Source organism: Hyperolius riggenbachi, chromosome 8 (genome assembly GCF_040937935.1).
Source record: "Hyperolius riggenbachi isolate aHypRig1 chromosome 8, aHypRig1.pri, whole genome shotgun sequence".
Classification (NCBI taxonomy): domain Eukaryota; kingdom Metazoa; phylum Chordata; class Amphibia; order Anura; family Hyperoliidae; genus Hyperolius; species Hyperolius riggenbachi.
Window position 1 is genome coordinate 129,141,765 of NC_090653.1, and position 15,256 is coordinate 129,157,020.

The window sequence follows — 15,256 nt, forward strand, 5'->3', positions numbered from 1 at the left end:
GCTGCCTCACAGCTCAGCTCAGACCTCACAGATCGCGGCGACAGGAGGCAGACAGAGCGCGTGCATAACACCCGCACGGAGTACGTCACATGCGGAAATGAAATCAATCACTTCCGCATGTGACATTCTGCCGCGCGGGTGTTATGCGCGCGCTCTGCTTGTTTCAGACGCCGCGATCTGTGAGGTCTGAGCTGCAGCGGAGCACAGGAGCGAGGCAATGGACGCTGACTGGGGGGCACCTGTCACTTACTGGGGGGCACCTGTCACTATCTAACTGGGGGGGGGAACCTGTCACTCTAACTGGGGGGGGGGGCACCTGTCACTCTAACTGGGGGGGGGGGGGCACCTGTCACTATCTAACTGGGGTGGCACCTGTCACTATCTAACTGGGTGGGGGGGGGGGAACCTGTCACTAACTAGGGGGGGGACCTGTCACTAACTGGGGGGGACACCTGTCACTATGTGACTGGGGGGGGGGCACCTGTCACTATCTAACTGGGGGGGGGCACCTGTCACTATCTAACTGGGGGGGCACCTGTCACTATCTAACTGGGGGACACCTGTCACTAACTGGGGGGGCACCTGTCACTTACTGGGGGGACACCTGTCACTATCTAACTGGGGGGACACCTGTCACTATCTAACTGGGGGGGCACCTGTCACTAAATGGGGGGACAACTGTCACTATCTAACTGGCAGGGCACCTGTCACTTACTGGGGGGACACCTGTCACTATCTAACTGGGGGGACACCTGTTACTACCTCATCCAGCCACACCACAGCATCACCGCCAGCCCGGCCACAGCAGCACCGCAAGGCCTTTCAGCCCACACATCATCACCAATCTGGCCGAAAACACTATTGCCAGGCCAGCCAGGCACAGCAGCCAGTAGAGGAGAATACAGAAGCCAGGTAAGAGGTGTCTACCATATTAAAGGGGCATTCTGCCTATTTATGTGAAATGCTCTCTATTTATGTGCCTCAAGACTGCTGAATTTGTTGTGTTGAGGGCCTCATGATTGCTGAATTTGTCTTGTTGGGGGCCTCAAGATTGCTGATTTTGTCTTGTTGGGAGCCTCATGATTTGTTGGGGGCCTCATGATTGCTGAATTTGTCTTGTTGGGGGCCTCATGATTGCTGAATTTGTCTTGTTTGGGGGTCACATGATTGCGAACTGCGAGACTATGGAAAAGCTGAATCATCATCATATGAGACAATAGCATTAAACCTTTTTTAGCTTTTTAAAACGGAAAATTAAACTGGAAGGTTCTATAAAAAAAAAATTACATTTTTCAGAAGTAGGATGGATGAAATGGTTTATCTTCAGAGTTTATTTTCAACTTGGATTTTCCATAATGTTCATGTATGAGTTAAAACGTTTGTATGTAGTTTAAATTGCTGTTGCCACTTTGCGATAGATAAGTGACTTTTGGGTTGCAGTTTGGACACTCGGCTTCCAAAAGGTAACCACCACTGTCCCAATCTAATGTCCCACATTGCTAAGTTCATGTAAATTTGTCTCCACCCGTGGCCACACCCGCATTCTGGACCATGGCCACACCCATTTTTCGGCGCGCCGCTCAACGGAACCCTCGTGTTTTCTGGCGTGCTATGCGCGCCACACAACTTCACCATTATTTTAAATTGCATTTTGTGAAAAGTGCTGCCAATTTAACTGTCCTTTAATTGCATTTTTTTCGGGGGGAGGGTACTGCAGCTCTAGCAAGAACCTTCGGCCCTCCACCATGGGGTCTGAAAAAAAAATGGCCCTCCATGCCCAAGAAGTTGGACAGCACTGATTTAGTCAGTGTTTGCTCATTGTAAAATCTTTCCTCTCCCGATTTACATTCTGACATTTATTACATGGTAACATTTTTACTGTGGGCAGGTTATGTAGCTGCTCCTAGCTGTTTTGGCTGTTAGAGACAGCTGTTAACAGCTAATTCCTGTCTGTGAACATTGTTACATTGTGGCAGTTTGCCCAGAGTACCGCGGTCCTCAGAGCTTCTTGTGGGAGGGGTTTCAGCACAAAATCAGTCATACAGCACCCCCTGATGGTCTGTTTGTGAAAATCATTATATTTCTCATGTAAAAGGGGGTATCCGCTACTGATTGGGATAAAGTTCAATTCTAGGTTGGAGTTTCTCTTTAAGGTCGCATTCACAGTGGGACGTTATGGTCGCACGTTATAAAGACTTATAACGCAGCTTACTGCACTGCAATACTAATCCTATGGGTTGTTACAAAAAAAATGGGTTGTTATAAAAAAAATGTTGCGTTGTAGTAACTCACTGCTTGCAGTGCATTATCTCTTAATGCAGACACATTGCCACTTTAACGCCGCTTTAAACCGCAACATCCCACTGTTAATACAGCCTAAAGGACTATCTTTTGAGAGTACAATTTCCTTTTGCCACATCGACCTGATGAAGGTTAGTTGCATTTTCGAAAGCCCTCTCTCAAGCTAGAGTTAATAAAAGCATAAATAGTACCACATAAAATACTCACCCTTTCAGGCTTAAAAATTATTAAGCGGTACATTATGGAATATATATGGTAACTAAAATAAAAAATCATAGGCATATATTTAATAAGATATAAAATACACATTAGAAGCATAAAAAAGAAAGCTGAGCATTTAATAAACACTTGTGGACTAATTGTCATACAAAAAGTATTTTGAAAAAGAGGATTACAAAATAGAATAAAAGAGACAAAAGGAGATATAGTGCAAGCTTGGTAAAGACTGTATATGCAGACCATGCATGAAAACTACTATTCTGTAAGAAAAGCAGACATCAGAGAATACAAACCACTTAATTTATACACACAATGGCAGTTCATTGCCCTCCCCATCAATATTCCAATGCCGTTATAAGCAAAAATTATTGTATTGTTATAAAAAAAAGTGCATAGTTTATTTCAACACTGGAAAATACACTCATGACTGCAACTGCGGTGTGTGTGCCAGTGTGTACATCAGTGACTGAACATTTATTAATAACCTTCACAATGAGACCAGTGGTCAAACCTCAAATAGATGTAGATAAAAGTAACTTCGATTGCAAAGACATTATACACTGAACCGTGTTTGGAAATCGAATGCATAATAGAAAAGTTCAACACTCGACCTGCATACGTCATCCAAATGGGAGACTCAAAGGTATTATAGCAAAAGGATCGGCTTTACAACTTGTGTACATGGATCTTTGGGTTTAAGTCATTTTCTGACATCAATTTCAAACTCAATCTGAGGAGCGCCCTTTATAGTCAAGCTACCTTTTTTTGTCATTTTTCCTGGAAGGTCAGCCATGGCCTGTTCCATATAGCCGTCATGACAGGCTTACTTTGTAACCTTGATTCAGAGAATCTTTAATGCACATAGTCTCTAATGAGATAAAAACAAAAAATAAACCTGCAGTTTTTAAAATGAAAACCTACTACACTGAGCCATGCATCTTTGGTCTCCACCTTCTCCTCCTCAGCTACCTAAAGTAGGCGGCTCACTCCCCCAGCTTGCAGGCTTTCAGAACCTCATTCCCTCCAGCTACAGGAGGATTGCAGTCACATGGGTGATGTAGCGGGGTGGTGGCAGGGTGGCCTTTCTGATGACTCAGCCCACACATCACAACCAGTTTCAGAGCTGCTGGCATAATTTTTTTTTATTTCAAAAACAGCAAGTTTGATTTTTTTTTTTAAATCAGAGTATTTGCATTAAAAGAATGGCCCTGAACTATGGCTTGAAGGCCCTATCGTCATAATAGGAGTTCCTGCTTCAGATACTCATTGAACAGGTCTATACAGCAGAAGTGTTCCTCCTCAATTTCAAAAAGGTATAGAAGTTAATAAGCACAAGGCTGTACATTACTGAAAGGCCCTTCATGTAATTGTGGCCTGGAGACTACATTATGGGCTGAGTAACACTTCGGGCAATGCCTTTGTGTGCCAAACCCTCTAACTATAGATTAAGGAACAGATCCCTGGATAAAACTAGTATTATTGTTTATATAACAAAGGAATATTAGAAAGGGATCTTACAGCCTTGTCTGTGCAAAACCGGGAAATACCAGTAGATTGACTTCAAACAGCATTTTGTAAAAAAAAAAAAAAAAAAAAAAAAATCTTAGGAGTTGGGTTGTATTAATAATATAAAGTCAAACATTATACTGCTACTTGCAAGAAAGAAAGAAATACAAACATACAAAAAACCCAAGAAAAACTTTTTCCACCTTCAGGAAAATGTGCCTTATTGGGGGTCCTGGTCTCTACTGAAGGCAAAATTCCACCTTGAAAGCCTCTACTCTCATACTCTCTACTAAAAGAAACCTAAAATGACAAAAACATGGAAGGTGCCATTGCGGACATTTGCCTGAGTACTGTGAGGATCTGGCTTTAGTACTTTTTTTAAATCAATGATTCACAATATAAATGCCAATCAGGTTTTCCACTGGCTAAATGCTATGAAAGTCAAGGCTCCAGGAGAAACTTTGCAATTTTACATGTTAAAATTTCTGTAAGCACCAATGGCAAAGAACACATTATTTGGACACCCACTGTGCCCTCTAGGCAGCTACCCAAGTTGTCTTGTGGGTGTTGGGGCTTTTCTTCCAGTAACCCATTCTCAGTTGTCAAAATATCTTTTAAACCACTGACTGGCAAACAAGAAAATACTCAAAATAATTTTGGTAGTATTTTTTTGTACCTACTTTTTGGTACTTTTCAACTGCAATGTGATAAAAGTTTCAAGACTGGATGAGAAATGATTTCCTAGGAGAAAAAGTTGATTGCATATTGGCCACTGAGTGCTGTACTGAAATGGATGAGCTGATACTGGAAGGAAGATTGCATGTTGTATTTACTTTTATAAGCTGCCTCTTTCCTATCCCCCTCACTGATGGTTATGCGTTCAATAACACCTTCATGGGGTATGAACAGTTCTGATCCTCCACGCTGATGCATATGCAATGCAAACAGCTACAGGTCTTTGTTATTGGCTAGGAACTAGCGCTGGTTCAGGCAGTTGGGTTGGCAGCAGCACAGACTAGGGGGACTCTCGCCTCCAGGGAGTCATCCTCAGGAAAATTTAAGCAAGTATTCCATGAAAGCCTGCAAAGATATAGTAAACAAGGGATATCTGAAATCTGGCATAATACCATACATATAAACTTCATTCCAATGAAAAGTGCAGTTGGCTGTCTTTAGCTCAGTGTTATTGCAGATGCTGCTGCTGAATACATTCTCTGACAATGCAATACATGTTTATCCCTGCATATAGCAGTCACAGCTCAGACCTACTGGCGTTGTCAGCAGAATGTGGTGTGCAAGTTGCTCATCCCTAAAAAGATTTGTTTTTAAACCAAGCACTGCTAGAGGTGAAAAAACACAAATATACACAATGTACAGTTATATAAAATAAGAAACACGGGTGTTCCCTAATACAAGAAAATGTACAGAAGATATGAAAACTTGTGATCATTGGCTGCAGTATGTTCACAGTTTAAAATGGTACAAACATACAGACCCGTTCCTGATATGACACGGGTCAGACTCATTCCTGATAGGACACGGGTCAGACTCATTCCTGATAGGACACGGGTCAGACTCATTCCTGATAGGACACAGGTCAGACTCATTCCTGATAGGACACAGGTCAGACTCATTCCTGATAGGACACAGGTCAGACTCATTCCTGATAGGCCACAGGTCAGACTCATTCCTGATAGGACACAGGTCAGACTCATTCCTGATAGGACACAGGTCAGACTCATTCCTGATAGGACACAGGTCAGATGCTACTGTACAATCTGAGGCATTTCACTCCAGGCTTTTGCCTTCTTCTTAGCGAGGGAGAACCACGGTGGCTCCTCTGGATTTTGTGGTGGTACAGCCCGCAGATTTTTACTGGATTCCGGTTGCATTTCTTCCGATACAGCTGTAAGCAAAATAAAAACAAAACCCGGTTGAATAATGCTGTTGGTTAGCCAAGGGAGAATAATGGAACTGACTGGCAGCCATTTCCCCCACTGGGCAAATATGTTAAGTTGCACACATGCTTTTCTCAATTGCTTATAGTGGTTGTATTTACAATGATGTTTTTGAGGGGAGCAAACCACAGTGTTTGTTAAAGAGACTATACAGCCAAAACTATACATTAGATGGAACCCCTTCGGGTAAAAAGTTATAACAACTTGCAGGGTCCTTATCTTTAAAGCAAGGGCACCTATACCTGCCTCCCTATACTGGGGCACCTATCCCTGGCTCCTTATACTGGTGGCACATCTGGCCACCAATATGGGAGGGGGGGCTTATAACTAAGGGAATACCTGGCTACCTATACTGGGGGTGGGGGGGCCTACATCTGGCTACCTAATACTGTGCGCCACCTCTGGCTAACTCATACTGGTGGCTGCAAAATACTGCACCGCAAATAGCTTACCTCGAGCCTACGGGGAAGGGGGGGGGGGGGGGGGGCTAGAAACCTACCTGAGCAGCTGATCCCTGTCCAGAAGCATTCTTGTTACCTTACTGCTAAACCTTTGCCAGGGATAGAAATCAGAGAGGGTTTTTTTATGTGGAGAGGGAGACTTTTGTTAGGTAAGAGGAACTTGATGTTGTAGACCAACCCCCTGAAATAGCATCTAAATACTTTTTAGCATCAGAAAAGTAGTGGTCATGTGATCACACTTCTACTGCTCCTCTAATGTTGCTTTCCAATGCAAATCATACACTGCCATCCTCCTTCGCAACTAAGGAAGAGGATGACACACACTATACTCACATATGATACTACCAGTTAAACTCGCTATACTTTAAAATAAAAATAATTTTTAAAAAAGCTACTTCTTAGGGAACCAGTGGATGTATGATGGAAGAATATAGGTTCTCAGATAATGCTTAAAACAGTTACCAGAAATCTGCTTCGACTTCACTTCTATTCACTTATTCTAGTATCAAATACTTGAGATAAAAATAATACAATATTTATATCAAGAAAAGTTTATTTTAGATTAGTGATCGCCTAAACCCACTTTTGTAACATCTGCATAATATGTTGCTGCTGATTTTAAGAATGTATTGGTCTCTGTTTTACAGTGGGTTGCAAAAGTATGCGGCCCCCTTGAAGTTTTCCACATTTTGTCACATAACTGCCACAAACCTGCATCAATTTTATTGGAATTCCACATGAAAGACCAATACAAAGTGGTGTGCACCTGAGAAGTGGATCGAAAATCATACATCATTCCAAACATTTTTTTACAAATAAATAACTGCAAAGTGGGGTGTGCGTAATTATTCAGCCCCCTGAGTCAATACTTTGTAGAATCACCTTTTGCTGCAATTACAGCTGCCAGTCTTTTAGGGTATGTCTCTACCAGCTTTGCGCATCTAGAGACTGAAATCCTTGCCCATTCTTCTTTGCAAAACAGGTCCAGCTCAGTCAGATTAGATGGACAGCATTTATGAACAGCAGTTTTCAGATCTTGCCACAGATTCTCGATTGGATTTAGATCTGGACTTTGACTGGGCCATTCTAACACATAGATATGTTTTGTTTTAAACCATTCCATTGTTGCCCCTTTGGCTTTATGTTTAGGGTCATTGTCCTGCTGAAAGGTGAACCTCCGCCCCAGTCTCAAGTCTTTTGCTGTCTCCAATAGGTTTTCTTACAAGTTTGCCCTGTATTTGGCTCCCCCACATGGCTTGTGGCAAACTGCAAACGGGACTTCTTATGCTTTCTGTTAACAAGGCCTTTCTTCTTGCCACTCTTCCATAAAGGCCAACTTTGTACAGTGCATGACTAATAGTTGTCCTATGGACAGAGTCTCCCACCTGAGCTGTAGATCTCTGCAGCTCGGCCAGAGTCACCATGGGCCTCTTGACTGCATTTCTGATCAGCGCTCTCCTTGTTCGGCCTGTGAGTTTAGGTGGATGGCCTTGTCTTGGTAGGTTTACATTTGTGCCATACGCCTTCCATTTCTGAATGATCGCTTGAACAGTGCTCCGTGGGATGTTCAAGGCTTTGGAAATCTTTTTGTAGCCTAAGCCTGCTTTAAATTTCTCAATAACTTGATCCCTGAACTGTCTTGTGTGCTCTTTGGACTTCACGGTGTTGCTCCCAATATTCTCTAGACAACCTCTGAGGCCCTCACAGAGCAGCTGTATTTGTACATTTGATTACACACAGGTGCACTCTATTTAGTCATGAGCACTCATCAGGCAATGTCTATAGGCAACTGACTGCACTCAGATCAAAGGGGGCCGAATAATTATGCACACACCGCTTTGCAGTTATTTATTTGTAAAAAATGTTTGGAATCATGTATGATTTTCGTTCCACTTCTCATGTGTACACCACTTTGTATTGGTCTTTCATGTGGAATTCCAATAAAATTGATTCAGGTTTGTGGCAGTAATATGACAAAACTTCAAGGGGGCCGAATACTTTTGCAACCCACTGTATGTATTAGAAACAGGGATGGATCTAGACCAAGTTGCACCTGGGGCAAGGTCAGGTTTTGGCGCCTAAAGGTCAGGTTTTGGCGCCTAAACTGCCATTCCCCATCCAAATTTTGCCGCCTTTTTAAGAATTCAACAAACTGCGCCTGGGGCAAGAGACCCACCTGCTCTCCCCAAATCCATCCCGGATTAGAAATAAAGAACATGAGCATTTTGCAATCTGTGGCCCCCATTGGAGATAAGTCCCCTTGCCTTCTGTTCTCAGTAACCACCACCAGAACATATGTTGAGGGAACACCAATGGACACACACGCACACACACAAAGATTGTGGCTTTATTAAAGCCACACAGACAACATTTTTCAGATTTCGGTTCAATACGTTACTGCAATGAATTTTAAAGGAAACATTTTAGACGCAGTTCAAGTGCAGACTTTCAGCTTTAATTTAGTGCAATTTTAAAGATTGCGTAAAAATATGAGGTAACAAACATTTTTTTAAAACAAGCTCTTCATTTCAGGGGCTCAAAAGTAATTGGACAAATTAACCACATCATTTTATCTGGACGACTATGGTTTGCCACATAAAAGCTGTATAAGTCTAACTGAACGTGTATACGCTTTCATTGTTACTGCGGCTGGTGCATGCACACACCCGCCACTTGTTCCCGGAGGCAATAACATGGTGTCAATTGATGAAGGGGAACAAATGTTCCCCGAGTCAATCATAGTGCCTGTAATGAATGGACATGACCCCAATCAGGAGCTATGTCCATTCATAATATCAGTAAAGCATAAAAAAAAAAAAAAAAAAACACTTTCTGGTAACCCAGGATAGTGTTTGTAGCGCCATCTAGTGGCAAAAAAAATAAAATTACAGCCACCACACATTTTTAATAATAATTAAAAAAAAAAATTAATCCCTTCCAATTCAACACACAGCCAATGTTGTTCAATGGATGTGCATTTTAATGAGCATTACAAAAATAAAACAAATGAAAACCTACCTGAGCTGTCAGACACTGGCTCTATCTTCTTCTCTTCTTGTTCTTTAGTAGTAGTAGCTGTACGTTTGTTCTCCATAGATTCACTAATGCCCTAAGAATAAAAAGGCCAGTTATATTAAATCACATTTGCATTATTGCATTATTTGCACCACACCAGGCTTTGAGCAGCAGCTTGTCTGCACAATATAGCCATAAACTGCATTTTACAGTTCATGACTGCTTTGTGCTGTGGAGCTCTTTGTACTGCATTTGCAATTGAGCAGCCATACTTCCCAAAGCTTTTAGAGCGAAGGAAGAAACTATCCTGTTAACCATCCCAACATGCAGCATCTCAATACTGGTCTTAAAAAGCTTGTGGCATTGGTGTACATTTCTGGTCCAGTCAGGTAAAAGTGATAGAAAACTGATGCAAAACTGACAGGACTGTACTGGAACGGAAATGTACAGTTTTAAGTGTGAACCAAGCCGTAGTCCAGCAAGTATGGTTACATATTTATGGTTCCTGGGCAGCACACTTCTGCACTTATTGAATTTGTGGTGCCAATACGAGTTGAGTAACATATAGATATATCTGCCACCTGTACTTCCTTTTCCTTCGCCTCAGCCTACTTCTTCCTGCCTTCCTCTTAAGTCCCCTTTTCCAAGAACACCTCCTCTACATGGTCAACACCACCATCTGGATCTCACATGTACCACAGAGCAACATGGTGCCACTCAGCCACAGAGCCACTGCTATCTCTGCAAGCCTAGACCGACATGTGGCTTACCTTGCACAAGCTCAAGCCAGGGAAGGCTTTATGGGACAAGTTAAACCTGCTGGCCAGCCCTTTGTCTGGGAAAGTTCCCAATCAAACATTGTCCGAGCCATGTGATGAAACTGGTAGTTGAATGCTCCATGACATGAGCAACTACTGAGGCTTATACTGCCTGCTAGGTTAGGCCAGGAAACTATGCACTTATATTCAATGGTCATAACGCAAAGATGTCCCAAACCAAATCATTTGTGATTTCTCTGTGCTTTGGTAATTACATTTACACGTGTGGTGGCAGCAGCTTTCCCAGCAAGAGATAGATGCCATGACAGCAATCATGCTGTGAGACAAAGAATTGAAAAGACTCGCCCAGGGTATGATAAAACGGATTTAAAAACTCTTTAAACTTTAAAGCTAAAATGGAAAAAAATGGTGGCTTACCTCAAGGATGACAAATTCAAATGGTAAACAACGCACTTCAAAAGTTCATTGTTTACCATTCGAAGTTGTCATCCTTGAGGTAAGCCATCTATTTTTTTTTTCATTTTAGCGGTTTTTAACATAGTTTTATCATACCCTGGGTACCTCTTATCCCCCCTTTGTGTTACCTACCCTCCCTTGGGAGGGGAATTCTATTTGGTCAGGTGGCAGATACCACCCCCACAACCATCTAGAACCTTTTGCACCAAGAGAGTGACCACGTCCTGTTTGACTGGACACCCAAATGGAGCCGGGTTTGTGCATCTCCACCTGCCTACATTGGTTAGTTGCCTGCCTGCAACCTCCTTTGTGAATACCTCTACCTACTCTACTTCAATTGTCCATTGTAGTGACTTAATGCACCATGGGGGCTCCAGTTATCGCTGCGTTTTTGGTTTTCTTCCAGGGTGATTTTTTACTCACCCTACCCACCTGTATCATGCTGTGAGGTCTTATTTGGGATTTGGCTCAATGCCATTTCCACACTTACTCCTTATGCACCAGTTGTGCTGCACAGTATAGTAACCAATAACCATTTTCATCAAATGGGTTGTAGGATAGGTCAGCTCCATTTTAAGGGCATATGGGGTGGTATCAGTATGGTGGGGATGCTGTGGATGTATCAGCCATTATGCCAAACTGGTATTCTTAGACATAAAGAGGAACTTTACCAAAAAGAGTAATAGGGGTAAACAATAAATAAATCAATACAATGCAATGCAAAGTGAGACATTAAAAATAGAAGAGAGTTCAAGAAATGATTGATATGCCATGTAATTCGTTCATATTGTCTAATCCACAAGTAATTCGTTCATATTGTCTAATCCACAATCAGCCTGCATGTAATCATTTTACCACTGGTAGACAAGAAAGAAACTAGACAGCACCAACTGCCATTATCTATAACTCCCCCCCCCCCCCCCCAACACTGCGATAGACTAAAAGGCTAGAGATAGTCAATGATGTATTAGGCTGGGTGCACACATGGCTGTGCGTGAAAGGTCATGTTTTCTGTCATGTGCATTTTTGCATTTGTAGTGCGTTTTTAGTGTTTTGTATTTTTTTCCCGCATACGCGCTTTTCTTGCATTATTAGTGCTTTTTAACACGTTTGCGGTTCGCATATACAAAACGCATATGCATTTTGTATGCGTTTTCCTATTGCATTTTATGCAAATCACTAGGAAGACAACAGGAAGCGGAAATGCATCAGAAAACTTTTGTTTTTAACGCATATAAAAATTCATGAAAAATGCATACAAAACCCATTACATTGCGTTACCAGCATTTTTTAATAATATGCAACAAAACCAGCGTTTTTTTTTAATGAGTTTTTTTATGTGGCCCACTGACTACCATTGCAGGCAAAAACGCTGAATTTTCCGCAACACTAGCATTTCTGCAACGTGTGTTCCCAGTCTTAAAAATTCTGGCACGCATGTCAATTTAATGCAAATTGTATGCAGATTGGAAATGGATCACAGTTGGCAGGAAGTACATTTGACTGGCTTTGCTCCAAGCTGCAAACGTATTTCCATTAAACGTGCATGAAGCTGGAATAATTATCCCCTCTAGTGACCAGCTCTGATCGGAGATGTACATGGCCACCTTCTGAGAGGAAGAGGTAAAGAATTAGAGCATAACCAAGGACTGGTTGGCCAATACACACTTCAGAGATCTAAAGTACAGCAGATGAGACGGAAGATCGAATATTGGAGGATATTAACAAGAGAATAAATACCTCTACTTTCTCACTTTCTGTTGTAACACTGCTCTCTTTGGCAAGAGGATGCTCCTGAAATCCCTTCTGTTTCAGCTTTGCCATCACAATCCATGCTGGTTCTGGAAAGAAATACAAATTGTGGAAATTGCAGAAAATGGCTACCATCATCATTAAAAACTCAAAATGCATGAAAAACGCAAAACACAAACTCATAACATTTTAATGCCATTTTATTTCCATTTGCAATTCTGGGAGCCTGTTAAGTAGTTGTCCCAGCATGCAGCACAATCCAGCTGTGTCAGAGGCAGAGCCCTTATCCAGTACACTATCCAGCCCTACTAGGCCCCTCTGGTCCAGGGGCTCCGGTGCGGTTACAGCCTTTGCATCCCCTAATTCTACACCACTGGCAACAGTGCAATTTGAACAACAGAAAACATGTTGGCTCCAACAAAAAGTCTTTCAAACCCTGCAAAAATAAAAATGCATTTATAAGAGATCTGTAGTGAGAGGGATATGGAGGCTGCAGCTAGTGCTGCACCAAGGGCACTGGGAGAGGAGAAGGAAGGCTCTGTAACACCCAGAACCTTCCCTCTCCTTAAGTATCTGGCCTTTTTTTTATTATTATTTTTTTTTTTAATAGGCACGATACCCATTGACTTTAAATTGCAAGTTTGAAGAATGCGACCAGCTATTTGAAGTGTAAACGTGCAAAGTGATGCATGCAAAAAGTCTCTTTTTATGCATTACACTCAATGGGGTATATTCATAAAAGAACAGTAAACTTAACATGTGCAAACTGCAAACATTAAGTCTACTGGGATTTACGCAATTTATGTAGCAAGTTACACAAATTGCATCACTCATTTTAAACATGCAGGTTCGAGTGAGTGCGGCGCATGTATACCGGGAGTTACATAATTTGCACAACTCAGCATGTGGTGTATTGCAATAAACTGTGTTCAGCAGAATGACGTGCATAAAGTCTTAGTGCAGGATAAGTAGAGAATAATGCAATACATTTCATGCAGTGCATTATGCTGATCGTGGGGTAAGACTTTATGCACATAATTTTGCTTAACGCAGTTTACTGCATACAACCCTATGTAAATTGCATAAATCCCAGTAAACTTAAAGGGTACCAGAACTGACATTACATGATGAGATGAACAAGGTGTATGTTCAGTGCCATTCCTGCATATAACTAGGCTGTGTTCCTTTTTTTGTTCCAAGTATAAGATGCTTATACAAATGGAAAAATAACTCATAGGCTAAAACTATTACATACCAGGACTATCATGTGATGAAAGCTCTTCTCCCTTTTGTTTCTGTTGAGGTTTCTCTTCTCCAGTATGGGTTTGCTTTGAAGACTTGGTGGAATCTGAGCGGGTTGGAAGTGTTTTTGAAGGCTTTTGTGCATTTCGATTTTGAGCAATAGGCACAGTGTCTACGGGAGAGAGGCCTTGCTTAGACAGCTCTTCAGAGTTTTCGTCACTGTATTTCCTGGAGGATGAGGTTCTCCTTAATTTAACACCAAAAGCAATGCAGGACTCCTCTTTGTTCATCTTTACCTCTTCATTGTTCTTTTCACAAGTCTCTTGATTAAAATCCACTTCCTGTTCCTCTGACTGATCAAAGGACTCAGACCTGGGAGCCCCTGCTGCCTTACCCTTGGAGAAGGCACTGTCTTTGACACCTGCTCCAGTCGATAGTGACCTCTGCCATGCAGGAGCCACAGTAAATCTTACAGGCTTGTTGGAGGTTTTCAGCTTGCTGTCATCATTTTCATCTGGCTGCTTGATTATTTTACCTGTTTCTGCACAAGACTCTTTTACAAACACAGCATTGCGGTCATTGAGTTTTACCCCAGTATTTAAGTTTATGGGACCAATCTTAGACTTACTACTTCTACTGTTTTCAACAGATACATCAACACTGCTTTCTGTACTCCTTAAATCAACAATCTCTGCTCTCTGATCTGATAATGGTGCATCTTTTACCCTGGATTGATTGTCTGCAGTATTTATGGATGATTCATCTTTTTCAGCAGTTAAGAACTGTTCTTCATCAGTACTGTCATTTACTAGAACAGGCTCAACAACAGTATCAGTAACGTCTTTATTGGCCTGCAGGACTGCAGAGGCTGCTTCGGTTTGCGATACATTCAAAGTATTTACAGTTACATCAGTCTGTAGCTCTGCCAAGGTGATCACTGTGTCCTGCTCATTCAGCTCATGGTCTTCATCCTTCATGTCTATAGTTGTATCTGTTTCAAATACTGATGAGGTCTCTTGAATTCTTACACAATCGTCAGATTCGTCACATTCTATTTCATCGGAAACTGCTAAATGAATCAGTTCTACTTTGGTATCATTTGCTATAGAACATTCATGCTCCACTGTAGTCTCTTTCAGTTCATGCAAAGGAACAGGGTGGCTGCTCTGGGGCAATTCTGTGCTCTCTATTTTAATTTCTGGATCTTCCCCCATATGGAGTATCTGATCATCCTCAGATAAAGAACTTGAATTGAAATCTACATCACTTTCAGCTGCTTCAATTTGAAGCGCCACAATTTGCAATCCCGTAAGAGGAGTCTCGCATATCACAGATGTGCTGATATCTTCTCCATTTTCTGATGATGAATCTTCTTCTGGGAAACGAAGAGAGACAGTCGTGTCAACCTCTGTTTCTTCCACCATTGCATCTAAAATAAATAAAATGGATTGTGTCAAATCAAGTGACAAGGCCAAAATGTACAATCAGAGCAACAAATTATTTCAATATTGTTTATTATGATCTAATTTAAACTAACTTCAAAAGGGTTTTATCCCTAAACATACCA

At 41.8% G+C, this 15,256-nt stretch overlaps 1 protein-coding gene across 5 annotated transcripts in view; it reads right to left on the reverse strand.

Moving 5' to 3' along the window:
- Positions 1 to 2,620: 2,620 nt before the first annotated feature.
- KIAA1210 (KIAA1210 ortholog) overlaps positions 2,621 to 15,256 on the reverse strand; it is a 192,300-nt gene continuing 179,664 nt past the window's right edge. For all 5 annotated transcript variants that reach the window (XM_068251073.1, XM_068251077.1, XM_068251072.1 and 2 more), the window contains 4 exons: positions 13,703 to 15,118; positions 12,436 to 12,536; positions 9,464 to 9,554; positions 2,621 to 5,932 (listed from right to left, as the gene is read on the reverse strand). In XM_068251073.1, coding sequence (XP_068107174.1) covers positions 5,793 to 5,932; positions 9,464 to 9,554; positions 12,436 to 12,536; positions 13,703 to 15,118 — 1,748 coding nt within the window. In that variant the 3' untranslated portion in view covers positions 2,621 to 5,792. The remainder of the gene's footprint in view (positions 5,933 to 9,463; positions 9,555 to 12,435; positions 12,537 to 13,702; positions 15,119 to 15,256) is intronic.